The 27,116-nt window shown below is 46.3% G+C and overlaps 1 protein-coding gene across 3 annotated transcripts; it reads right to left on the minus strand.

Moving 5' to 3' along the window:
* Nucleotides 1-8,298: 8,298 nt before the first annotated feature.
* On the minus strand, nt 8,299-24,986 carry Znf444 (zinc finger protein 444). Of its 3 annotated transcripts, none has more exons than XM_055622021.1 (4): nt 24,946-24,986; nt 15,212-15,552; nt 10,584-10,692; nt 8,299-9,338 (listed from the first exon to the last, which is right to left on the minus strand). In XM_055622021.1, exons 2-4 carry the CDS (start codon nt 15,521-15,523, stop codon nt 8,761-8,763), a joined length of 999 nt encoding a protein of 332 aa, XP_055477996.1. In that variant the 5' UTR covers nt 15,524-15,552; nt 24,946-24,986; the 3' UTR covers nt 8,299-8,760. The 3 variants fall into 3 exon arrangements, with proteins under 3 accessions (XP_055477996.1, XP_055477994.1, XP_055477995.1); XM_055622019.1 differs by lacking the exon at nt 24,946-24,986 and adding an exon at nt 24,877-24,896; XM_055622020.1 differs by lacking the exon at nt 24,946-24,986 and adding an exon at nt 24,813-24,882.
* Between the last annotated feature and the right edge of the window lie 2,130 nt (nt 24,987-27,116).

Here is a 27,116-nt window from a genome sequence, read left to right on the forward strand (position 1 = left end):
AAGAAAGAAAGAAAGAAAGAAAGAAAGAAAGAAAGAAAGAAAGAAAGAAAGAAAGAAAGAAAGACCTGGAGAAATGGCTTAGCAATTAAAAGTGTTCCCTGCTCTTCCAGAGGACCCAAGGAATTACAGCATGCAAGCTGTAATTCTACCTCCAGGGAATCTGATATCCTCCTCCTCCTCCTCCTCCTCCTCCTCCTCCTCCTCCTCCTCCTCCTCCTTCTCCTTCTTCTCTCTCTCTCTCTCTCTCTCTCTCTCTCTCTCTCCCCCTCTTCCTCTGTCTCTCCACACACACACATGCACTCACACCAATAGAAAAAAAAAAGATAAAGATAAGGCTGGAGAGATGGCTCAGTGGTTAAGAATACTTTCTGCTGCCAGGCGGTAGTGGCACACACCTTGATCCCACTTTAATCTCCTAAGAGACAAAGGCAGGTGGATCTCAGAGTTTGAGGCCAGCCTGGTCTACAGAATAGGTTCCAGGACAGCCAGGGCTACAAAGAGAAACCCTGTTTTGAGAAACAAACAAACAAATAGAAATACTTGCTACTATTGCAGAAGACTTGGGTTCAGTCCCAGCAGCACCTACACAAGGTGGCTCACAAGCTCATTAACTTCAGTTCTAGGGCATCTAATAACTTCTTATGGCCTCTGCAGGCACCTGAACACACAAGGTGCACATGCACATAAGACAAAGTAAAATAAATCTTAAACAAAGGAAAGAAGAAATGGAGGAAAGAAGGGTGGGGGACTTGGGGAAGCACACTCAATAGTAAGATGACTCAGTGGATAGACAAAGCACTCACCTAGCAAGATTGAGGTTCAGATCCCAGAACCCATATGAAAACCAGATGAAGGAACCTGCATCTGCAATCCCACTAAGATGGAGGTTGGAGTCAGGAAAGTGTCCTGAAGCTCACAGCCAGCTACTTTTGTGTTCATAGCTCAAAGGCTGTAAACAAAAGAGCCTGCACCCAACAAGGAGAAGGGTGAGTATCAACACCTCAGATTGCCCTCTGACCTCCACACATGCAGCACTCAAAAGGAAACAGGAAAGGAGTAGGGGATGAGGGAGAAAACAAGAGAGTTGGCTGAGAGAAAATGTACTATTAAGTATGTACAACTGTCTTCAGTGCCCAAGGGACTTTTCCCCCACAGATACCCACAACTGCCATTCTTCCAGTCCCTTGTATAAAATATACAATATTTCCACAGAACCTATGCAAATCCACCCTAGAAACAGGTGTCATGGCCCCTAGAAATGGAATTACCATCGATTGTGACCCACTTGATATGAGTGCTGTAAAGTAAGAGCCCAGATCCTCTGCAAGAATGGCAATTGTTCTCAACCACCGAACCACCTCTCCAGTATACTCTACATTGCCTCTAGGCAATGTTGTCTGGCACAGTGAAAATAAAATCTTTTGTAAGTACTGTAACATTGTGTACTTAAGGAAACATAAGAAAAATGTCAGTATGTGTATGGAGGTCAGAGGACAAATTTCAGGAGTCAATTCTCTCTCTCTGCCTTGTAGATCCTAGATGTCAAACTCTGGGTCATCAGTGTTAGCTCCAACCACCTTTCCCAGCTCAGCCATCCAACTGGCCTTCCCTGATTATTTTTTAATTTTTGGTTATTTGAATCTCTGGATTAGGAAACTATGGTATAGATAGCTGACTGATAGAATACTGAGAGCAGGAAAGCACAGAATGATGGTTGCTAGAACTAGGTGTGGTGGTGTTCACTTATAGTTCCAACACTCCAGAGGTGGAAGCAGGAGGATTAGAAGTTCAAGGACATTCTTTTCTTATGCAGCCTGGACTACAGGAGACCCTGTCTCAAAAAATAGAGGTCAGCAAGATGGCTGAGCAGATAAAAGGAGCTTGCTGCCAAGCCTAATGAGACCTGACTTCAATTCCTAGGAGCAACAATGTGTAGGGAGAGAACTGATTCTTAGAAGTTGTCCTCTGAGATCCACAGTCATGCTATGGGACATATATGAACACACACATACACCAAATAAGTAAATAATGTTAACAAAAAGGTGGAAAAATCAAGAAAACAAGTAAAAGACACAGTTCTTTCCTCTATCCATCCTTTCCCCATGTTTCTCAGACCCACTATCACCCATCACATGGCATTCATCCATACCCACCCCCTCCTCTCTGCCAATAACTTCTCACTCATCCATCACTGATGCCTCATCTCTCTTGCTGTCCCGTCCTCTCATCCTTCTCACTCTCCAAGACATTCTTTACCCTTTCATCCATCAGTCCCTCCAGCCCAGGCTCTAACCTATGTGGATTCCACAGCACTCAGCAGCTCTCAGGGTCCTGGCTTTTACGCTTCTGAGGAGAATGAGGAGTTGAAAGAGAAGAGGTTAGGGAGAGAGACAAGGGTGGGCGGGGTAGCAAGGACAGAGGAAGAGAGGAGACTCATCCACTTGAGTGTTTATTAGCTGGTCTGTGAGGTCAGACAAAGGTGCTTTATGGCAGAGAACATGCAGCTGTCCCTGGCAGCTCCTTGATCTAAGGCTTTCCGGCTTTCCCCCACTGCCTGTTATCTTCTCTCTGACATGTGTTTGTGTGTGAAAGAGAGAGAGAGAGAGAGAGAGAGAGAGAGAGAGCAACTTGTATTAGTTTTCTCCGTCAACTGTGTGATTGATTCCCAGGGATGGAACTCCAGTAGTCAGACTTGGCATCAAGCACGTTTACTTGACCCCTCGTGTTTCTGTTGTTTTGACACAGGGAATCAGTTGCCAAGGCTGGCCTCAACTCCAGGTCTAGCAGAAGATAACCTTGAAATCTTGATCGTCCTGCCTCACCTCCACGATTATAATAGCTGTTATCACACCCATTTTGACCTGTGTTTCTTTGGGGTTGTATTATGTGCTCAAGGTCTTTCCTTGTCCTTCCCTCTTCATGTGTGTGTGTGTGTGTCTGTCTGTCTGTCTCAGTGGCTTTCTTTTTCCATGAACCTCATCCTAAAATGGTTCCTAGGGCTTAGCTTGAAAGCTCACACAGTGTGTTTTCTGAGACAGGGTCTCACAATGTAGATCAGGCTGTCCTCACACTTAGAGATCTGAATGCCTCTGCTTCCCAAGTGGGATCAAAGACGTGTGCCACCACTGCCTGGCATCGACGGCTCTCACTTGCAATCTCAGCATTTGGAGAACTAAGACTGGAGAATCATGAGTTCCAGGCCAGTGTAGACTTTAGTGAGACCTTGACTCAAACAACTCAAGAACAAAATAAGGGAGGTTATTTTGCTCAAAGGTTAAAGGGTGCTTGATGCACAATCACAAACACCAGAATTTGGATCCCAGCATCCATGTAACAAGCCAGATACCCTATACTCCCCTGTGACTCCAGCCCCAATTTGGGGCAGGAGCAGACAGACAGAAACAGGTAGATCACCAGGATTTGGTGACTTCCAGCCTAACCAAGAAAATATGAGTCCCAGGTTCTGGGAGAGATGCTGCGTTAAAGGAACAGGTGAAAAGTGGTGAAAAAGGACACACACTGTCCTCTTGTGGCCTCTGTGCATGTGCATAGGTACTTTGTCATGCACACACAAAAAAACATACATACACATAAGTACACTAAAATTTCATCACTCTAATTTATGGTAGGCACATGCCATAGCATGTGTGTGGAGGTCCAAAAACAACTTGTAGGAGTTACTTCTGTCCTATCATATGAGTCCTGGATATTGAAGTCAAGTCATCTGCCTTGATGGCAAGCACCCTTTCTCACTGGGCTATCTCACTGGCCAATCAATAATTTCTTAAAACAGATCATTCCTAAACCTCAACAAACAGCTGTATGGGGCCATTGTGTGTGATCCATCTCTCTCCTTCTATTTTTTAATTAATGGTCTCTTCATTTCTCTCCCTCTTTGTTCCAAGGCAACCAGTTTTAAGAGGAAGAACCTGAGGAGGAAGCTAACTCCTGCCATTCTCCTTTGGCTCCCTAAGAGATGGTGGGAAATCTGTGTCTTCCTCTCTGCCAAGATGCTTTGTATTCACCCATATCACACACTGACCACAGAGCACTTTTGTCTCTCTGTGTGCTGTCTTCACATTGGCCCCCACACCTAAAGGTAGTCAGGGAGAGGGATGGGGAGGCAGCAAGGACGCTGTCCTAAGCTTTCCTCTATGTGTCCTCAGATCTGGGGTAAAAAGAAGAGGGCTCTTAGGGAGGAGAAAGTGACAAGAGAGTGTAAATGGCTTTTCTGGGAAAGAGAAGGGAGCTAGAGAGATTATGTCCTCAGGACAGGGGACAAAGGGTTATTGATGGATGCCTCGAGGAGGTTACCTAGAGACCACAAGGAGGGAGAGAGAGAGGGAAGGAAAGAGGGAGAGAAAAGAGAAGGGAGGCCCAAAGGCACCACCATTAATCATTCTATTTCTCCAAATAGTTTATTTTCATTTTATTTATGTGTGCCTGTGTCTGTTTGAGCATGTGTCATGTGTATGCAGGTGCCCATAGAAGCCAGAAAGGGATGTCAGATTTCCTAGAGCTGGAGTTACAGGCTGTTATGAGCAACCAGATATGGATGCTGGGAACTGAACATGGGTCCTCTGCAGGAACAGCAGGCATTCTTAGGCCCTGAGCCTTTTCTTCAGTCGCCTCATTTCCACAGTTCTTCCGAGTGTTTTCTAAACCTCCACATCCTCACTCACTGTCTCACCTTCCTCTCTTCCTCACCCAAAGAATGTCCCAGCCACGGGAGCTGTTGTGTCTCTTTGTAACCAGGAGGTGAAGCCAAACTCAGGCATATCCAGGCTATGTCTGAACCAGCACAATGTGCACAGAGCGGGTCCCTAGTGGTGATCCTGCCTAGCTGTTTCATCTCATAGCCCCTCTATCTCTACTCTTCAAGTTACCCATTCCAATGCTTTACTGATAAAGTCAACTTGAGCTGGGCTTCCTCTTCTAAAAGAAGGGTTTATATGACCACTTTCTATCTTCCCTCCCTTGAAAGCCCCTACCTCTATCCCAACTCCTCACGACTTTCCTAACCTCAGTGGGTATTCCAAATGAAATATATGAATGTGAAGTCTTAAAGCTAACATCCACAAGAGAGAGAAAATGTGTGATGTTTACTTTTCTGGGTCCAGGTTACCTCACTTGGAATGATTGTTTTCAGCTCCATCCATGTATCTGTGAATTTTGGCTGAATAATAGCCCATTGTGTAAATATGTATTTTCATTATCCATTCATTCACTGATAGACATCTAGGCAGTTTCCACCTTCTGGCCATAAACAGAGCAGCAATAAACATGGATAAGCAAGTGTCTCTATGACAGTATAGTCTTTTGGGTATGTGCCCAAGAGTGCTGTAGCTAGAGCTATTTTCAATTTTTGTTTGTTTTAGAAACCATCACACTAATTTCCACAGTGGCTGCACAAGTTTGTAGTCCCACCAGCAAATGAGTAACTGTCCACCTTCCCCCACACTAATACCAGCCTTTGTTATTTCTTTACTTGTTTGCTTGGTTTTTTGAGACAGGGTTTCTCTGTGTATGCCTGGTTGTCCTGGGACTCAATTTGTAGACCAGGCTGGCCTTGAACTTACATAGATCCACCTGCCTCTGCCTCTCAAGTGCTGGGATTAAAGGTATGTGCTACCACTGCACAGCTCAAAGTAGTTTTAATTTGTATTTCACTGATGGGCAAGGATGCTGAACACTTAAAAAATGTTTGTTAGGGGGCTGGAGAGATGGCTCAGCGGTTAAGAGCACTGACTGCTCTTCCAGAGGACCCGGTTCAATTCCCAGCACCTATGTGGCAGTTCACAACTATCAGTAACTCTTGTTCCCAGGGATCTGATGGTCTCACACAGACATACATGAAGGCAAAACACCAATGTAAATTTAAAAATAATAATAATAAATAATTAAAAAATGTTAGGAATTTGTGTTTAATCTTTGGGGAACTTTGTTTCCATGCCTCACTTTTAAAATTGGGTTGTTTCCATTATGTTTAATTTCTTTAGTTCTTTATATATTATAGGCACAACCTCTGTGTAAGATTTGTAGCTGGTAAAGATTTCTTTTCCCATACTGTCAACTTTGGTGAAATGATGGTGTCCTTTGCTGCACAGAAGTTTTCAGCTTCATGAGGTCTTATTTATTAATCATTTGTTTTGGTGCCTGTGTTTATCAGTGTTCTGTTCAGAAAGTCTTTCCAGGGACAGTGAGTTCAACCCTATTCCCTTTCTCTTCTGTTAGACTCAGAGTATCTGGTCTTATGTTAAGGTCCTTGACTTATTTGGAGGTGCATTTTATGCAAGGTCTATGTTCACTCTTCTATATGCAAGTATCCAGTGTGACCAGCACTATTTGTCGGAGATGCTGTCTTTTCTGTAGTGTATATTATTGGCCTCTTGGTCAAAACCCAGTGGCGGTAGGAGTGTTGGTTCTCAATTCTATTTCACTGAGCAATGGGTCTGTTTTTACACCAGTGCAACACTATAGGTGCTGCTGAACTGACTCAGGTCCTGTGTTTATAGAGCAAGTTTTGTACTTTCTGAATTGTTTCAGCCTAGCACAGGGTTTTCACCATGTGTTTCCTGTTATTGCAAATGAAACTCCCAGTTTTCATGACACTCAGACCTTCCCACTGCTCCATGCTCCTTGTAGTCACTTGACAGCCTGCAGCCAATGACGTAACTTCTCCAGCCTACCCCACTTCCCAGCAAAGCTAACCTCTCAACACCAAGCGAAAGTGCTGCCATGAAAGATACTGCACAGGTGTGGACCCTGAATTTTCAGAACTAGGGTTCATTAGCTATGCTAGGGTGGGCACTTGGGCTTGGCAGCATTGTCAAAGATGCTGGTGGCACCTACATGTGTGTCTACACCTTTGTGAGTCTCTGAAACTGAGTATCTGTAAAATGTTGGACAACCCAACTATGACAGTCTTCTACTCATCTGCCACAACTGGGTCAGGGGGTAGCAGCAGCATAATTGACAGGGGGTTTAGGGGTGTGGATGGAGCACCACAATCAGGACTACAGGAGGTGTGAAGGAGAGTTCATGTGCTTATCCAGCTCCTTGAAGTGCCTGTGAAAATTCTCTTTGCAAAAAGGGCTGTCCCCCATTCTTTCCTACTTGCGAGCTGTAGAAACTCGCAGACAATGCCATCTTCTAGAAACAGCCATTACCACCAGAGGGCATCATTGCTTCAAAGACAGACAGCCCTAGTTTCCTATCACATTACCTGCCTAAGCATATTTCCTAGTGAACCCATTTCTGCCAGAGCCTCAACCCCACCCACATGCTGCCATTTATTCACACATTATTCTTTTTCTAAAAAGTATAGTTGCACTCTGTCTTGACCCTTCTTTTGGTATGTACTCCAGGGAAGGTCCCATGTATGTATTAAGAATAAGGACGGGGCATGGTGGCACACACCTTCAATATCAACACTCAGGAGGCAGAGATGGGTGGATCTCTAAGTTTGAGGCCATCCCAATCCATGTAGCAAGTTTGTCTCAAAACAAACAAACAAGAGAAAACAAAAAGAATAAAACTTGGGCATGATGGCACATGCCTTTAAAGACTCCCGGCATCATAGTGCACACCTATGATCCCAGAGCTAGAGACAGAAGAATCAGAAAATCTGTGGTCACTCTGGCTACATAGTGAGTTCAAGGTCAGCTTGGACTGCTCCAGCAAGATCCTATCTCAAAACAAAACAGTAACTAGGATGGGTATTGAGGACCTTCCACCCCCCCATGCTCCCCTCCACACATTGTGCAGCAATTATACTGCATTCTGGTGAGGAAACAGGGTCCAGGGGTTCAAGGCAGGTGCCCAGAGACCCCAGCAGGGCCAGTCCAAGGACTGTCCCACTTCTTCCCAAGCCACACAGCCCGCTCCACGTGCTTCCTTCCTGGAGAGGTCAGGGCTAGACTCCTGGACTGTCAATGAAGAATTGAGGACAAGGGGCAATCCTCGCCCTCCCAAGGCCACTATAGTCTCCTCAGCAAAATGTGCTGCCCAAACCTGCTGGCACTGGTTATCTAGGGGTCCCCCAGTCACCTAACTTAATAACTCAGCAAGGATGGTGAGTGACATCACAAGCACTATGACTTGAAAAGTTGTAACTATTGCTCCAAAAGGGTACCACCTGCTTGAAGCTACACAGCTAGGACAATCCCAATGGGAGTATGTCTGGTACTAGACTTTCCATCAGTCTAGTCCGTGTTTCTGCAATGTGAAAGTGAGGTGGAGCCAATCCAAGTCTCCTGTGCTTCAGATGCCACAACACAGGAAAGTTGCAGACTCCTGTACACAGAGTCAGTCACTTTATTACTCTCTCAGATGCTGTTGACCTGCCACCTGTGATGAGCTTCTCGGGCACCTCTGCCCACTTCACTCCTCTGGGCTGTGGAGAGAACCAGATCCGGGTCTGGGCCTCCCTCTCCTTTGGCCCCAACTCTGTTCTAGGGACCAAGATCAAGATCGCCTTCCTTGGGGGGAGGGGGGAAGCAGGGGCTTTGTTCCTTTCCTGATCTCCTTTTCCCACATGAAAAGGGGCAGGTCTCCACTTCACGAAAAGGGGGTGGAATGAGTGAGGGAGAGAAGAATCTTTCCCGGGGGGGGGGGGGGGGGGGGAACGCTGATAGCTTCGGAAGGGAGGAAGGAGTAACACAGGGCCCGAATGGGAAGGCAACCGTTGGGTAAGGAAAAGGCAATGGGGTGGGGGGTTCTAAGGGGATGATGCCCTGCAGCAGGTGTCTGGAACCACAGCTATCCCAGGGTCCAGGGCGGGAAGGCACCACCACCCTCTGGACCCGGTGCTGAGGTCCCTTGCGCCACCGCAGCCGCCCGGCCATGGATGCGCTGGTGGCGGAGCACATGCTCGCGCCGCCCAAAGCCCTTGCCGCACTCCCAGCAAGCGAAGGGCCGCGCGCCAGAGTGCGTCTTGCGGTGGCGCACCAGGTGCTCGCGCCAGTAGAAGGTCTTGCCGCACTCGCAGCATGCATGCGGCTTCTCACGTGCCGGCAGGGGGCGCAGTGCAGGCCCCAGGCTGCCAGGGTGCGTGCCACGGTGGCGCCGCAGGTGCTCCTTGCGCCGGAATGCTTTGCCACACTCCGGGCACGCGTGGGGCTTCTCACCAGAGTGGCTCTGCCGGTGGCGCAGCAGGTGAGCCGGTTTAAGGGGAGACTTGCCGCACTCTGGGCACGACACGGTGCCTGGGGCCGCCAGAAAGGCAGGGATGACGGGTACCGGTGGAGGTGGAGGGGGACTGCCAGGCTCCTGCTTGTAGGGGCGCGTGGTCCCGGCGTTCCCCGTTGCAGCCACCTCTGTTCCGGAGGCCCCCGTTCCTGCCAGAAAAGAACAGGGTCAGGGCTGTGACTGCACTGGTGAGTAGCACAATTTGGGGCAGGGAGGTGGCCTGGAGTCCAAGTTTCCTACCTCTGTGCCTCCTAGCAAGGAGCTGGCCACTTCCTGATAAATAAATACTAAGTTAATAGGTGGCTGACTGGACAAGGAGTAGGATGTAACAAGACCATAAGTGGGAGGAGGAGGAGTGCTGGAGGAGTGGACCGATAGACACATAGGTGAGGATTTATGAACAAAGGTGATAGATGGAGAAACCAGGTGGTAGAGAAGGGACATTACAAAGGTGTCCGAATGGAACAAGCAAATGGATAGGGGCAGGTAAGCTGGGTGACAGATGAACTTATATGACCCCTTTGTCTAGGTTTTCACCTGCTCTGTGGAGCCCCAGGGACACCCACAACCTTTGTTCTGATAGTTTTACATCACGAACTTGGCATCCTTTTCTGCCTGGAAATGCCCACTTTTCTCCCCTTGCTGCCTCATCCCCACCCTCAGCAGCTATTTGGTATGTTCGTGGATATCTGGCATCTGCCCCACTGTCTAGAGATACATGGAATCACTTCACCGGTCCCATGCCCGGCTTGGAGGCGGGCACATGACATAGAACACCACCACAGCACCTGGGAGGGGAAGAACGTTGGAGCCAGTCTGAAAGGGACCTACATGTTGGAGTGCAGAGGCTCCAAGGCAGGTTGTCTGGACCCCATCCTGGTTTAACAGCACCCACCTTGGGTGAGTGTTTTAGAACCTTGCACCTACATGTTCTCACTGGCATGCTGGCATGCCTGTAATCTCAGCACTCAGGAGGCTGAGGAAGCAGACTGTGCCAGCCTGGGCTATGCAGGGAGGCCGTAGCTCCAAAGACTGCATGTCTTTAGATGTTTCTATAGGGTTTCCATGGGCTGAGAGACAGCAAGCATCTGAGCCCATCTCCACGGGCTCCTCAAGGGCCTACAGCATTCACTGAGCAAGTAAAGAAGCCAGGTCTGAGTCTGCCTTAGCCTGGAAGACAGGACTCCTGATGCTGAGGTCATCAGGAAAGAAGTGGGAGCCTGGCATGGAGACACATGCTTCTATCCCAGCACTCCAGAGGCAAAGGCAGACGGATCTTCGTGAGTTCAAGGACAGCCTAGTCTAGAGTCCAGGACAGCCACAGCTATTACACAGAGAAACCCTGTCTCGAAAAACCAAAACCAAAAAAGTGGGGAAAGGAGACAGCTGCTTACCTAAGGGAATCACCCCACTTTCTTCTTTTCCAGCAACGACCCCTGAGCCTTCTGTTGTATTCCGAGGTGTCCTCATTGCTGACGACCGATCTGAGGAGGTTGCTGGGCCCTGAAATGAGAGATAGCATATGCCAAATTGAGAAATTATAGTAGTCTGTATTTACCTTTTTCCCCTCCACACCTTACCCACAGTTCTCAAAACCTATTGCCTGCTTTTTTTTTTTTTTCCATTTGTTTGTTTTTGTTTTTTGAGACAGGATTTCTCTGCATAGCCCTGGCTGTCCTGAAATTTGCTCTATAGTCCAGGCTGGCCTCAAACTCAGAGGTTCACCTGCCTCTACCTCCTGAGTGCTGGGATTAAAGGCATGTGTCACCACTGCCTGACTTTTTTTTTTTTTAATATTTATTTCTATGTGTGTTGGGAGGGGGGCAGTGTACAGGTACATATGCATGTTGAAGCCAGAAGATGAGAGCAGCTGATCCAATGGAGCTAAAGTTGCAGGAACTTGTGAAACTCCTGACATGGGCATTGGGAACCAAATTCCAGTCCTCTTCAGGAACAGCAAGAGCTCTTAATCAAAGAGCAGCCACCCTTTCAGTGTGTGTGGGGGGGGGGAGGGGCGGGGGTAGAGTTGTATATATGGAGGTCAGAGAACAACTTTTGAAAATTGGCCCTCTCCTTCCACCATGTGACAAGAACCCGCATCCACTGAGCTGGCTCGCTGCATGCTTCAGGGAAAGCTGGCTGCTGCTCAAGCATGGTCTCCCATCAATCAGTATAAGCAAGTTATTTGAAAATGGGTCCTCAGCCTCAGGTCAGCCTTCAAGTGGTGACAATCCTGGCCAATTAAGAGACACTGACCGTGTGGCCTCTTAAGAGACACTGAGCCAGATCCACTTTCCCAAGTCATTCCCACCCTCTGACCCACAAGAAATTCATGACTTTGGGGCCATTTTTTTAATGAAGCAACAGGTAACACTTACATCTGTTTTAAAATCTTACTTGAACCGCTGGCCTTTGGGTAAAATGAAAACTTTAAGCAACCTTTAACTGAGAAAAGCATGAACTTAAGAACCAGAGTACATGGTAGATTCCTAACTTCATGCTCCCAGGAAGTGATGCAGCAGTTACACACGAAGTTGTGTGTACATGCAGGAGTTGCACTCCTCACATCCTGTTTTAAATGCACTGGACCACTGCCTGGAGGGTGACCTAGGTCACACAGGAGAGGCAGGGGTGAGTGGCCATACACATAATTCCACCTGCTGGTCAAAAATCGTATGGAAACATTTCTAGCCTTCCCAGGAAGCAATGTGGATCCTGAAGCCATATGCCTGTGTGGTCACTCCATGCTGGTGGGCTGAGAGTCAGAGTTACTCAGGCAGCTCCCAGCTGTACAGTGAGAGTCATCTCTGAACTTACTACAAGGCCAGCCTCTACCTCTGCCTCCTGAGTGCTGGGATTAAAGGCATGTACCACCAAGCCTACTGCTTGTTTCTGTGATGATGTTGGCTTTTGCTAAGTCCCCCAATTCCACCTGCCTCCACTTGAGGATGGCCTCAGCCTTGAATGATAGGTTGTCTCCAGTCTTTTACACTTCATTGGTAAATTTCCTGCACTGATAAAATTCTTTGCATCTGTGTAAAGCCCATCTGCTACAACACATCAATCCTTGGCTGGATTCAAGCAAACAACACTCTATTTGAGATTGTTGGATTGACTCTCCTTTATATAGGCTAGGCTTGCTTTTTCTGGCTGTCCTTGAAATGGCTTGGTTAGATTGTGGGGTGGTGGGGGCAGGGCGTTGGCAACCTAGCAAAATGAGCTGGGTACCACCCCACTTCATACCCTAATTAGTTTGTAAAAACATTTTAGAATGATCCTTTCCTCAGAGATTTGGCAGCACTTCAACACATAAAATTGCTGGGACCTGGTGCCTCTTTTGTGCAAGGTCTTCAGTCACTGTTTTGATCCCTCTGCCTTCTGGTTTTCAGGATTCAGGCTTGTTGCTTCTTCATGAGACTACTTTGGAAATTTGAATTTCACCCCCCCCCCCAAGTCTACTCTCTCTAGGTTTCAAATATATGCAAGTTGCCCCAGCTTCAGCAGCTCTCATCTACTCACCGCCCATTACTGCTTTGGGTTTTTTGTTTTGTTTGCCTCTGGTGCCTATCTTATCTTTCCTTTTGTTCTCTCCTTTTGTTCCTGGGCAACTTGCTATAGGTTTGTGGTACTACCACCTAATGCTTTTCAAAGGTTTAATTTGGAGCTCTATCAATTAACATGCCTTAGATTATTTCTTTTATTAATTTCTTCTCTTGTCATCATATACCCAGTATTTTGTGCTAACTTTCCATGCTCCCAGCTGCCTCTTGGGCTCTAAGACTTGCCTCATTTCTGATCTGAGACTGGTTTGGCATTTCCTGTGGTGTTAACCACAGGCACTGGCTGGAGTTGCCTCTCCCTAGTTTCGTAGCCCAACCACCAGCCTTCACTTAGGTTTCTTGGGCTGGCAGACACCTTGCTCCCAGGATCTCAAACAGTCTCATGGCTACTTGTATAGTGCAACCACAGGCTGGATGACTATTGGCAGGTTATTCTATGGAATGCAGAGCAGATCAGATTCTGTCTCAAGAGAAGTGACCAAGAATACACTCTGGCTTTCTGGTGTGAAACTTCAAGGCAGGGCAGTGTTCCTCATTACTGCCAAAACAAGCATTTACTTAGCACTCACTAATGCCAGGGGCTGTTCCAACCAAGGGCACATGAATGAACAGGACAAGGCTCCTACCTAAGGAGGACTGAGACTACAATGCAGTTTGGACCATACACACCACTGAAGAGCAATACATGTACTGTGATAGTTTATACTGTCACCTTAGCAGGAACAGCATCCTTCCAACCTAGGAAGGAGCATGCCTTTGTGGGGGAAGATGCACCCTAACTGTGCGTCCTCTATGGGCAGGGTCCCTGAGCTGAGAACCAAGTGTGGCAGTGCGCGCTTTTAGTCCTAGCACTCGGGAGGCAGAGGCAGGTGGATCTCTTGAGTTTGAGGCCAGCCCAGTCTACTGATCAAGTTCCAGGACAGCCAGTGCTACAGGGAGAAACCCTGTCTTGAAAAACAGATAAAATAAAATTAAGAAGAGCTGAGCAGTAGTGTTCACTGCTCTGTGCCTCCTCACCAGGTCACTGATGAGATGCCTCTAGCTCCTAATGCCATGACTCCTCTACCATGACAGACTGAACCCTTAATTGTGAGTATAAAGAAACATTCTCCCTTAAGTTGCTTTGCCAGTATTTTATCACAGCAGGTAATATAAGCACCATGGCTATCCCTGGAAGGCATTTCCTTAAACTAGCCCAAACTACAAGGGCCCAAGAAGCTGAAAAGAGTCATTAGACCCAGAGAGCTCATTGACTTCCATGCTTGGAGATTTTCTGGATCATGAGGACCCTACCACCTAGCCAATAAAAGTTTTCTTTTTAGACATGGTCTTACTCTGTAGCCCAGGCTGGCCTCAAATTCAAAGCCCTCCCAACTTAATTCCCAATAATTACAAGTGTGCATTACCACACATGTCTTTAAGGGATTTAGATTGTTATTATTTTATTTTTATTATGCTACATATATACATTAAAAGCAACTACTTTTACCATCCTTAGCTAAAAGAAACAGGGTGGACCACAGAGATGGCTTAGCAGATAAAGGTGTTTGTTGCCAAGCTTGGTAAGTCCCATGACAGAAGGGAAGAACCAACTCCTGCAGTTGCCCTCTGACCTCCACACATGCAAAGTGTTATGTACATGATCCTCACCCACCACTAACAACATACAAATGTCATAAGAAAAAAAAAATTAATGATCCAACAGAAGGCTGGCTGTTGTTCTGGCTTCTAGGAAGTCATATATGAACATTAAAACGTCATACCTGGGAAGAGGGTCTCTGCTTGGGCCCCGAATCAGACCAAAAAAAGCATGTAACTGATCTGAGGTGTGTGTGGGAAGGGGGAGGGTTGAACCATGCAAGAACAGGCAAGCTCTGGAGAGGCTGGTGACAGATCAGCCACATGGGGAAGCCATGCTGCCAAGCTTGAGGTCTAGGAAAAATCCTCCTGTCCTCATTGGCACCACCCCCTTGCTTTCTGTGTTGTTTTCGGGGCTTTGTTTCTTTTTAAAGAGGGGTCTTGTCTTATTACAGACTGGCCTTGACTCGCCATGACCCTTCTGCCTGAGTGTCTTTTACAGGTATGCCCTACCACACCAGTGAGGGCTCCCTGCTTGTAGGTAAGACAAGTTGGCCCTGGAGCATCTTCAGTAGAGGATATCCCATGCTGCCTCCTGAGGCTTCCTTTAGTTGGTGTCCTTCTCTGCATTAATGGGAACCTTAGGCAAGGCAGGCTTCAGCTAGGCCTTCCAACAAACTATTTCTTGAGGGAGGAACTGTGGATCCCTGATGCAGGTAACATTGGAGAGGCACCCTTGCACCTTCAGAAGAGCCACACTGGCCCCAGCCACAGACCACACTTTCATTTTCAGGGTGCTTTTGTTTATGTGTGATGTGCAGCCTCATGCTGAGAAGCTTAGTCCAGTGAAGCCCTTCCCATAGCCACCACTGCCTCCTGCTCACCCAGAGCTCCTCCAGCAGTGCCACAGCCTCCTCTCCGCTCTGGGGCCGGCGGCTGCACACCCAAGCTTGGGTGTCTGCGGGGAGGGCACTCAGGAACTGCTCCAGCACCAGCAGCTCCAGCATCTGCTCCTTCGTGTGTACTTCTGGCTGCAGCCAGTCCCGGCACAGGGCACGGAGCAGCCCTAGGGCCTCACGTGGCCCTGCCGCGTCACCCAGATGGAAGTGGCGGAAGCGGTGCCACGGAGAGTCAAGCATCAGGGTCTCCACGGCCAGGTTCTCCTGCTTCACCGGCTGGGACGCCGGGGCCTCCATGTGGCCACCCGGGTTCCAGAGACCAGCACCTGTGGAGAGGAGCAGTCAGTAATGGGAAGGTCCAGCTCAGCAGTCCAGACTACAGCCTCGTATTTGGGTGTGGGCGAGAGAACTAGCCCAAAGGCAAATGGATATCTGCCATTACTGGCTAGCCCATTTCTCAGCAGTCTTTTGAGCTTTGATTTCCTGTTCTGCAAAACCCTGCTTGCCTCTCAAATCAAAGAGAGGTCAGGCCATTGGAGATGGTTCCTGTGATCTGTGCTGAAAAGCTGATTAGAATTATCTCTTCTGGAGTCATCTGGAAACCTAACAGCGCAGAAGCTTCCTAATATACTTTATGTGTATTTATATGTACGTGCGTTCGTGTGTATGTGTGCAATCTAAATTAAATCAAGTAATGGGAGGAGCGCCCTCCGGATATCTCATCAAGAAACAAAGCGTCCAGTACTGGGAATGGCTTACATCTAACCAAGTTGTTTACCAGTGGGATCCCATGAGTACCCCCAAACAATCTAGGCTACTGCCAAAATTTTTTGTTTTTAGAGACAGGGTTTCTCTGTGTGTAGCCTTGGTTGTCCTGGACTCACTTTGTAGACCAGACTGGGCGCCTCTGTCTCCAAGTACTAGGAATTTCCAGCTTTGCCAAGGTTATCAATTGCTCTCCATAAACTGATGGTAAAGCACTATTGCTTAAGACTAACACCTACACAGCAAATTGAACACTGACAGAAAACTTGAGCTGCTGCCTACCTAGAGCCTTTACCCCTAGAACTAACTAGTGTTCATGGTACTGGAAGATACTCTGCACAATGCCAAAGGAGAATGGTAAACACCAACCCAGCTACAAACCCTTTTATCTACATTGATGACCTGCCAGCAAGATGCACGGTTGTAATAGCGGCACAGAAGTTGTGGAGTAATCTGACTAACTTTAAGGTCTATTCCATGAGATGGAACCTATTCCTGACACTGTTCGGGTGGCCAAGAGGCTGAGACTAGACATGCCAGGGGGAAAACCAAATACTACTGTTCTGCTAGAAGAACATAGCAAGAAAATGACTTCTAATGACATTCTGCTATACTTATAGATTGGTGCCTTGCCCAGCCATCATCATAGAAGCTTCCTCATACAGCAGACTGGAATAAAAACAGAGGCCCACAAATGGACAATGTGGCGAGTGAAAAACCTTGGAACACTCCGTCCTAAGTAGGATGTCCCCATCAAATCTCTCCCCTCAGGGCTCAGGGAATTTTGCAGAAAAGGCAACAAAAGACTGTAAGAGCCAGAGGGGATGGATGCCACCAAGGAAACCATGTCTTCCAGACCCAACAGGATTGACACACTGTTGTCACACTCTAAGACTACGGCAGTATGCACAGGGCTTCCAGAGGAAAGTGCCAGAGGGAGTCCCAGAACTGAAAGAAGTGAACTCATGCCCCCATCCCTAATCGTTAACAACTTGCAAATTAAAAATTAGTTTTTTTCAATAGTCTCACTGGGTAATCAAACCACTCTTAAGAACGGAGTCCATGTCCAACAACAGAAAATGAACTCACCAGCATTTTAGAGATTCTTTGCTCATAACATTTAATCAGGACATTTTTTAATTTATTAAGTTTTTATTTTATCCATTATTTTTACTTTTGTACCTTACAGAACCTTTACATTTTATATTATGGCTTCCAGTTTTGTTTCAATAAAACTGTGTGCTTTTCTTGTGCTTTTTCATTGGTTCTTTTTCTTCTGCATGTTTGTTTTCTCTTGTTCTGGTTTGTTATCTTTTTTTGTTTTTTGTTTTTGCTTTTTCAGACAGGATTTTGAGCCCTGGCTGTCCTAGACTCACTTTGTAGATCAAGCTGGCCTTGAACAGAGATCCATCCACCTGCCTCTGCTGGGATTAAAGGCATTTACCACCATGCCTGGCCTATTTTATCTTATTACTATTCTTTAGATGCCTGTTTGCTTTCTAACAAGATAGGAAGAGTGTGGGATGGGAGGGGAGTTGGGAGGATTGAAGGGGAAATAGTCTAGGTTCACTTCCATGTTTTGAAAATCCAGCAAACCCTGAGCCCACCCAAGCTCAAAACTTGAAATTCCACCAATCCCCACCCTGGAAAGCTCTGTCCCTTTAACCCCCCAGAAACCTAATATAAAGTCTGCCTTCCTATAAAGTCTGCCTTCCATTTAGTTCTTTGCTGCTACTTGCCCACCCAAGCAGAGGCAGCCACCCTCCTGTGTCTTTCCCAATAAATCTGTGAGGTTTGTTGTGTGGAGACTGTGGTATTCCTTGGCTCCTGACTTCCAGGATACCTTTAGCTTCAGAGCCACAGCAACTGCATTGGGAAGACCTTTTCCCTCACAGCTGTAACACTTACAAAAAGGGAAACCATAATCAAAGCATATTGCACAGAAAAAAAAAAATCTATTTTCAATAAAAAAAATAGAAAAGAGAGGAAAAAATAAATTTTATTAAAATTCAAATAAAGAAAAGAAAGAAGCAAAAGAAGCAGAAGACAATGAAGCAAGAAGAAGAGGAGAAGAAAAGTAGTAGTACTAGTAGTAGTTTACAAGACCAGACTCACATCTTGGCCTTGTCCCTCCCTGGTGCAGTGTAACCTTGGCCTGGGGAAACCTTCTTCCTGGTTTTGTGTATATTCAACTAAGAAAACACTAGAAGGTGCCACACTACCAATTAGCTATGAGATGTGCCATTGGTGCAACAGTGGCATGACAGTTACAGGGGTAACCCACACTTTCTGATGGGACTTGAAGCCCACCACACAGGAGGGAATTCACACCTACTCCTATGAACCCAATCAAAAGAAAGCCTGTGGCTGGAAAAGGCCCTAGTGAGGAAGCTACTGTTATTGCTTTGTCACACAGGCATGATATGTCTGTCAAACTGCCTTCTAAATTATTTATGCTTACACCCCTAAGCTTGGTGCTGCTGTCATCTTTGGTTAGAAAAGCTGCTTTTTGCAGTGAGCCTTCACTACAAAAGCTAATAGCTGGTCAAAGTATTAAAGACAAGTGGTTCTTGAATGTTCAGCCCTAATGGGACATCTGTATCACTCCCTCCAAGGCTCAGAGTATAGTGAATTGGAGAAGGATGAAAGAATGTAAGACATAGAAAGGATGGAGTGTTCTGGAACATATGCCAGTTGCACTCCTGAACTCTCAAGCAGCTGGTATTACCTTCAAGTCTTGGCATCAACATTCTCTATTGGATGGGGGAGGGGCCTCCCCTTGAGCCTCCATGAGGAATTACAGACAGTTAACAGTTGCTACAGGGGAGGAGCTAACAAGGTCCACTCCTCCCTGTGGATCCACAGGTAGATGGCACTTTCTTCAGTGGTGTGGTCACTTCCACACTGTCTACGTGCCTGTAAATAACCCCTCACCCATGTTCAGGTAAGTAACCTAATTAAACTCATAGGGCTAGAAAAAAACAAAACAAAACAAAATAACAGACACACACACAAAAGGAAGACAAATTGAGAAGAGGAAGGGGACTAGTGGGAGTGACAGGAAAACCAGAAGGTTATGAGGTTCATGTAAATATGAACAACATATTATATACATGTCAAGGGACCCATTATTAACATAGTTAATATGCTAATAAAAACCTTCTTAAAATGGGAGGAGCTTGAGAGATGCCTAGCAGTTAAAAGCCCTTAATGCTCTTCCACAGAAGCTGTTCCCAGTACCCAGACTGGATGGCTCACAACTGCCTGTAACTCCAATTCTGGAGGATCTGATTGTCTCCTGGCCTCTTTGGGCACACAAACGTGTAACACATATTCAGACAGACAGACACTACCACATCTTAAAGACCTTTTGTAAGGCTTTAAAGAGAATACAGTAAAGACTTTCAATGAAGCCTGGCCTGCACTAAGTGCTCAGATGTGGGTTACCATCTGTCCTAACTACTTACTGCCTGATTACTACAATAGCTGACATCATGTGGTCTAGGCTGGCCTCTCACTTTGTAGCCAAGAATAACCTTGAACTTCTCACCTTCTTGCTTCTGCCTCCCAAGTGCTACAGTCACAGGTATGCACCACCATGTAGCCAGTTCTTGTTGTTTTTTGGTTTATGATACGTAAACATGTTTTTGCTTTAATCTCAGATGTGGGATATGGGACTTATTCAGGCTGTCCACGGCAGCTAACTATCTGCCTCATGTGGGCGGTAAGAGGGGCTCTTCCCCAGCTGAAAGTAGTTTAGATGATGAGGATTCTGGGAAGGAATAAATGCCAGAGCCCAGACAGAGTGTTGAGGGGGCTCCAAAGAAGAAGAATGCTGTGGGTGCTGCTCCTGGTTGCTGTTGATGCAGTTGGAGATATCTTGAAACAAAGATTGGGCTTGCCCTAACTTGGGATCAGGATGCTAAAAGTTAAATGACTGTCTGCGAACTCTGTTAATGCACGAACTCCTCCACAGCCTGGCACTGGCTTACTACCTTCTATCTCTTCCAACCTTTCCTGGATTCTTTACATTGCCGCTACACAGGCCCCCTGTCCACTAAAAGGTCACATCCTATCTCTGGTACTGGAAACCTAGCAAGCTACCCAGTGCTACTGAGGTAATGGATCTTAGTGGAGAATTTACTATCTCCACTTTATGAGCATAACTCCTAGCTGCAATCTATAGCTTGTACCTACAGGTAAGTGTAGTTTTCACCCCTTATCAAAGATTCGCTTTATAACAAAGTCAGAAAAACAAATGTCATAATTGAGATCAACGGACTATATCAAAGGATACATCTACAACAATTCTTGCACCTGAGGCTCAGGGGGACATTGCAGAAGAAAGGGCAGAAAGCCTGTAAGCCAGAGAATCAGGAAGTCTGGTGTAAGGTTGTGTCTCCTAGAAATAACAGGGAACCTACATGGTTGATACCTCAACAAGAGCTGAACAATGACAAAATCAACAGATATGCTAACTCAGAAGGAATCCCATCCCTAGACAAAGAACTACAGGTAATTAATGACTGCTAAGAATTAGCTTCTCAGGGTGAGTCTCTGAGGTATTTCTTATAGATGAATCTCCTAATTGGTTTTTCAGTCAGCCCTGAATTCATATACATCCAATCATCACTAAATGGACCAAGCATGTATTTATATATTTATGTATTGTGTGTGTGTGTGTTTCAAAGAAAAAGAGCCCATCAATTTAGAATGGAGTGTGGGAGAATATGCATGGAGTTGGGGGGAGGGAGGAAATGATTAATTATATTTTAATTTTGGGGGGAGTGGGGGTTCAAGACAGTGTTTCTCTCTGTAGCCTTGGCTATTCTAGAACTCACTCTGTAGACCAGAATAGCCTCAAACTTAAGAGATCAGCTTGCTTTTCATCCCAAGTGCTGGGATTAAAGGTGTAAGCCACTACCACCTAGCTTTTAATCTTTAATAAATAAAGAGTTGTGAGAGCTAAATTAAATTGAATACAACAAAAGGATCAATTGATGAAACACAGTGAAGAAAAAAAAAACAAAACAAAAACCGACTACTATTGATGATTTGGCAGCTGAAATCACTCTAAAAGGCAGAGCCCGAGTACCCGACATTGTAAAGAAGGAATTCCTACAAAGAATAAGAACATGACAGATGGGTCAGTGGGTAAAGGCCCTTACCTCCATGCTTAAGGACCTGAGTTTGACTTCCATCTGTCCCATATACATATATACATACATACATATATATGTGAGCCATGGCATGTTCATGTCAGCTCCTCCTCACCCCACCATAAACACACCAAATAAATGAAAATTAAAATAAAAAAAGAGCAAGTCTTTCTAAGAGCATACTCTCCTTTCCCCTACCCCCACCCCGAGTCAGGGCTTCTCTGTGTATCCCTGGCTGGCCTGGATTCAAAATCACAGAGATCCTCCTGCCTCTGCCTCCCCAAGTGCTAGGATTACAGGCATGCACCACCATGCCTGGCTTTTTTTTTTTTTTAAATGGAGTTACAACTGTTTTTGCCACTATATGGGTGATGGGATTAGAACCCTTGTCATCAGGACGGGAGAGATGGCTCAGCAGTTAAGGGCACTGGCTTTTCTACCAAATCTGGGTTCAGCTCACACCTGCCTATAGCTCCAATTCCATGGTTTCTGACCCCCTCACACAGACATACATGCCTGCAAAACACCAATGCACACAAAATAAAACATTAAAAACAAAAAGGAACCTTGATCATCTACAAGAGCACCAAGTGCTCTTAACCGCTGAGACAAGCCGTGTGCTAACCTCTCAGCATGCCTGTCTTTAAGGCTGATTTTGATTCCATTGTTCTGTGGCTTTACTAGCTGAAGGTAAGCCTTGCCAGAGACAACACATCAACTTCCCCAAAAAAGTCCTTACTTGATGGATAGGGAAAACAAACACCTAACCCTGATTGCGCACCACTGCAGTATGGATGCTACGTAGGGAGAATGGGAAAGGGCTCCCCCAGCCTTCGCCCTCCCAGGAGCCCTGGGAGACACAAGCCTATCAATACATTAGTTTCCTCTGAGAAATGGTGTGAGCAATCAGTAATCCCCCTGGTAAAAGTCTACAGCAGATGTCTTTCATATATGGATCAAATGAAAGGGGACTTCCTGTGAGGTAAGACCCAATTCCTGCAATAAAGAGAAAATCCAGTTTTAAGACCTGAAGCTGAAGTGGTGGGCTGGAGAGATGGCTCAGCGGTTAAGAGCACTGTCTGCTCTTCCAAAGGTCATGAGTTCAATTTCAGCGACCACATGATGGCTCACAACCATCTATAATATGAACTGATTGCCTCTTCTGGCAGATGTAAATGCAGATAGAATGCTCATATACATTAAAAAAAAAAAAAAAAAAAAAAAAGACCTGAAGTGGCCAGCCTAAAAGCCAGATGGAAAAAGAAGACACACCTATGGATGAAGTAAGAAAATGGAACTATCAGTGAGACATGTACTTCATATCCCCCATAAGCAGTGCCCTAGACAGTAGCCTTTGGGTGGACCTTCACAGCTGGGCCTTATGAAGTGGAGGTGGGGGTAGAAAATTCAAAAGGAGGCCTATGTTAAAGGTTAAGACACAGTGGCACACACCTGTAATCCCTGCACTAGGGGAGGCAGGCGGATCTCTGAGTTCCAAGCCAGCCTGGTCTACAAAGTGAGTCCAGGTCAGCCAGGGCTTGTTACACAGAGAAATCCTGTCAAGGGAGGGGTTGGGGAATGTTAAGATGGAAAACCTCCAAGCTGAGCTCTTGTTCTGTCACTGGCCTTCAGGGGCCAGATCAAAAATAAATTAAGCACTAGCCTCGAAGTGGGTGACAAAAGATCCCAGGCTGCTTGTAACTGATTGCAGGGCTGAAGCTGAAGCTACAGCAAGAACTTGAAACTGCCCCACAGGAAAAGCAGGGACTGGTGAGATAAACAGCTATTCCTTCCCCACACAGAGCCTACAAAACTAAAATGTAAATTAGTGACACTAGTTTGTTACTCATCTTTCTAAGTGACACAACCTGAGTTCCAGGTCAAAGGGAGGAACTCTTACTGACAGCTGGTTAAACTAAATGCTACAAAAGTTGGCCTCAAAGAATGAACAGCTGATTTCTTGCCCAACGTCCAAGCCACTGTGAGCAGAGAGGGAGTTCTGCCCCCTCCAATAATCTCAGACCATCTTCCTGCTTTTCAACTTGTCTAAGCTGTTGATTTTCTGAGGGGTGGGTGCATATTGTCTGTGGAGGCCTGAAGCTCTTCCTGAACCTGAAACTTGCTGTTTCACCTGAGATGAAGAACCAATAAGCACATATCAAGGTGTTCTTGTGTACCTTTACCTGGGTATTGCTCCAAATTCAGGTCCTTAGCTTGTACTTTACCCACAGAGCCATTTCCCCAGTATCTGTTTTTGGTTTGCTTTTTATTTTTATTAAGTGTGTAATTTTCAGTGTCCCCTTCTTCCACCTCACTCCCCTACACCTCTATCCTGATGTTCATTCTAACTCCATCAATATTCCTTCAGTGGGCCAGGACTCTGCTCTGAGGACTCAGCTATACAACTCCGACAAATATTTGCCCAGAAAACAAGAGCTATGGAACTGGAGCAAATTCTGGCTGCCTACCAGCCGGAATGTGTCCTTGGTAAAAGAACAACTGCACCTTTCACACACTATTTCCATTTCCTTGGCTGTAAAATGAGGGCAAGAATCCAGGCTGGAGAGTTAAGTAAAATAAAGAGCACAAAAGCACCTGGGTTCAATTCCCAGCACCCACATGGCAGTTCACAACTGTCTGCAACTCCTGTTTTAGGGGATGCAACAGACACACATGCAGGCAAAACACCAATCAGGTTAAAATAAAAATAAATCATTAAAAAAAAATAAAAAGCTTGTGTTTACTATTAACACGAGTTTACCCTCAATCTCCTTGTGTGGAGTTAAAGCCACTGTGAAATAAGCACACAAGACTAACTTATAAATTGGAACAGGTGTTAAAATAGAATATAAAAGGGGTGAAGACAGGTCTTGTTTATTTCTTTTTATTCAAGCACTTTCTCGGAATGAAGACAAGAGCAGAAGTTTAAGATTTGGTTGGCCTGGCTACTCAGTGAGTGTGGTTAATGCCAGCCTGGGCTACAGGAGACCCTACTAAAACAAAACACTGGGCCAACGCTTGTAATTTCAGCACTTGAGAGGCTGGGCCAGGGGGATCAGAACCTAAAGAGTAAGTCCATCTTATCCTATTAAAATCAGTCTCCAAGTCCCCTTTACACATTAACGAATTTCGCCTCCCGCAACAAGCTAATGAGGCGGATACTCTTTTAATAAAGAAAATACTTAATCCTCCGGAATCTCAACTCGACAGAAGTGCAAGTGAACTTGTGAACAGCGCACATGACTAGCCACCTGCATGCATCTACGCTGCTAGGGCACGGTGCCCCTAAATGAACTCCTTCCCGCAATCCTTTTCGAAGGAGTTGGAGGTCCCGGAGACCCAGGCTTCCTCGATGGAGTTGGACTTACACCCAACTCTCAGTTTCCAGCTACCCTAGGACTCCACCTCGAACAGCCGGATCAGCCCCTTCTGCTACCCAGCCTCCCCTGACCTCCAACTCTCCCGCGTCTGCACCTCGCGTCCCCTCCGCTCCCTCTCCCGCCCCCAGCGCACCTTCCCCAGCCTCTATCATCCCCCTCCCCCAAAGCCGCCCATCCCTCCCTCTCTCCCTCTAACCCTCCTTCCCTTCTCCAGACCTGGGTACCCCTCCCCGTGGCCCGCCCGTTCCCCGTACACGCTCCCTCCCTTTCCCCCTAGCTCACCTCACTCTCCTGGGCGAGGCCCCCCAAACACCCTCACCTTCCCGCACATGCGCACAAAGCTCACCAGGACTCCATGCCCCAGCAGGCTTTGCGCCAAACTCACCCGTCCCTCCCCGCCCCCACGTCCCCTTACCCCCACACTCGGAATCACCAATTCTACTAACACCGCTTCTTTCACTTGGAAACTACATCTCCCAAGAAGCATAGCGGCAAAAGCTGCTTTCCATTGGTCTTCACTGTGATGACCCCATACGCCCGTGCGCCCCGAGCCGGCCATCTGCCAACACGAAAACTATACTTCTCAAAATGTAAAAAAGCAAAACCTGCTTCCTATTGGCCCACACCCGTGCAAACAGAGCGTTTCTGATCTTGAACTACATTTCCCAGATTTCACAATTTCACGTGGTATTTCCTCCCCCTACCCTCCCTCACAACAGGACGTCCCGCAGGCAGACCTCAAGCATGCGCAGATGTGTTGGGGAAAGGACTGGAGGAATAGGTGGTTTCGTTGTCGTGGAAACCAGTGGAGGCAGCGCTTTTGGGAGTTCGGCTCTCCGTACCTACGAGCGCCAGTAGAGGAGGTCGAAATGGCCTGGCCAAAGTTCTTTTACAAACAACAGTGGGAGATCCTTCACAACGGTTGCAGTTTCGCCCTGCCTCTCTAGTACTAGATTAAAGGAAGGCTGAGGCTGGTGAACGAAAGCCGACCTCTGGGTACTATTATTTCGCTCACCCAGTACCGCCCACTCTGACCTCAGTTTCCCCTCTTGTGAATAGGGAAAATACTACCTGTCCAACAGTCCTTGTATAAACCCGTTGGACAAACCACAGCCTCGTTTTCCTACTTAATGGGAAAGAATGGGAAGAAGGTTTTGGGTTTTGGTGTTTTGTTTTTTTTTCTGCTTATTTTGTTGTAACGTGTATGGGTGGTTTTGCCTCCATGTGAAAATCTGTGCACCACGTGCGTGCAGTACCACGGAGGCCAGAAGACGAAGTGGAATCCCTTAGAACTGTAGTTTCAGACTTTTGTGAGCCACCGTGTGGGTGCCAGAAATCCAGGTCCACTAGAAAATTAGCCTGTATCCATTAACCTCTTTTCCATCTCTCTGGCCACCCCCCACCTCCTAAAGTACCCTCCTCCCAAGAAAGTTATGAGAGGTTGCTTCAGTTCGGGTGAAGGATTGGCCCTTGCAAGCAAGTAGGACGGACAGATTATAGAGACTACCCCTCCTCACTGAACTTCGGAAAAAGGTGACAATGGTGACATAGGCAAGCATATATGAAGCAGAAGTTGCTGTTGTCCGTACCAAATTCGTGGATGGACAATATCTTTGCCCTAATTTCTACAGCTATTTACTGGCTAATTTAGAACTTGGAGACCGACATTCTACTCCTGTGGCTATTAAACTTAACCCTGTTCCACCTTTCTGTCCCCTATGTCCTTCATCTTGCTAAGTGTGCCAGTCATACAAGCTGATTTTCTATTTCTAGAGCTTGTGATACTACATTCCTTTCCTGCATTTCACATTCCAGTTGTATTCGTTTCATACATACTTTTAAACTTTTTTGAGATGGAGTCTCTTGTAGCCCAGGTTAGTCTCAAACTCACTATGTAGCGAAGGATAATCCTCTGCCTCTACCTCCAGAATGCCAGAATTAGAAGTGTGAACTACCATGCCCGATTTTATTTTTCATATTTATTTATATATATATTGGCTACGTTTATTTATTGTGGTTTAGTGTGTGTGGTGGTGTGTGTCACAGTTTATATGTGGAGGACAGAAGACAACTTTCAGGAGTTGGTTCTATTTCTGCCAAACAGAAAGCGGGAATCAAAATCAGGACATCAAGTTTAACCACAGGTCAAACCACACGTTTGATCTTTACCCACTGATCCAGCTCAATGGCCCAATTTCTTTCCTTTGTAAAACTGAAAATTGTAATCTCAGCACTTGGGAGGTGGATACAGGAAGATCAAGAGGTCAAGATTTCCTCCTTGACTATACAGTGAGTTTGAAGCCAACTTGGACTACATGAGTCTCTGTCTCAAAAAACAGTGAGATGGCTAAGCTAGTAAAAGTGCTTGCTTGGCAAGCATATCAAGCTTTGATTCTGGCCCCCACATGGTAGAAGAAAAGAACTGACTTATACAAGTTGTCCTCTGTGTATGTATAGTCAGTTGTTAAAAATTAATTTATGTGTATGTGTGTGTGTGTGTCATCTGTAAGAGCAGTAAGCACTCCTAACTGCTGAACTATATCGACAGCCACCCAATTTAAAACAACAACAAAATCTGTGGACATG

Source organism: Psammomys obesus, unplaced genomic scaffold (assembly GCF_907164565.1).
Source record: "Psammomys obesus unplaced genomic scaffold, mPsaObe1.curated_primary_1811, whole genome shotgun sequence".
NCBI classification, from domain to species: Eukaryota; Metazoa; Chordata; class Mammalia; order Rodentia; family Muridae; genus Psammomys; species Psammomys obesus.

Coding starts and splice junctions, on each gene's coding strand:
- Znf444 (XM_055622021.1), bottom strand. CDS start 15,523: ATGGAGGCCCCGGCGTCCCAGCCGGTGAAGCAGGAGAACCTGGCCGTG. Junction 10,693..15,211: donor CACTGCTGGAGGAGCTCTGG/GTGAGCAGGAGG, acceptor CTCTCATTTCAG/GGCCCAGCAACCTCCTCAGA. Junction 9,339..10,583: donor AAGTGGGGTGATTCCCTTAG/GTAAGCAGCTGT, acceptor CTTTTCTGGCAG/GAACGGGGGCCTCCGGAACA.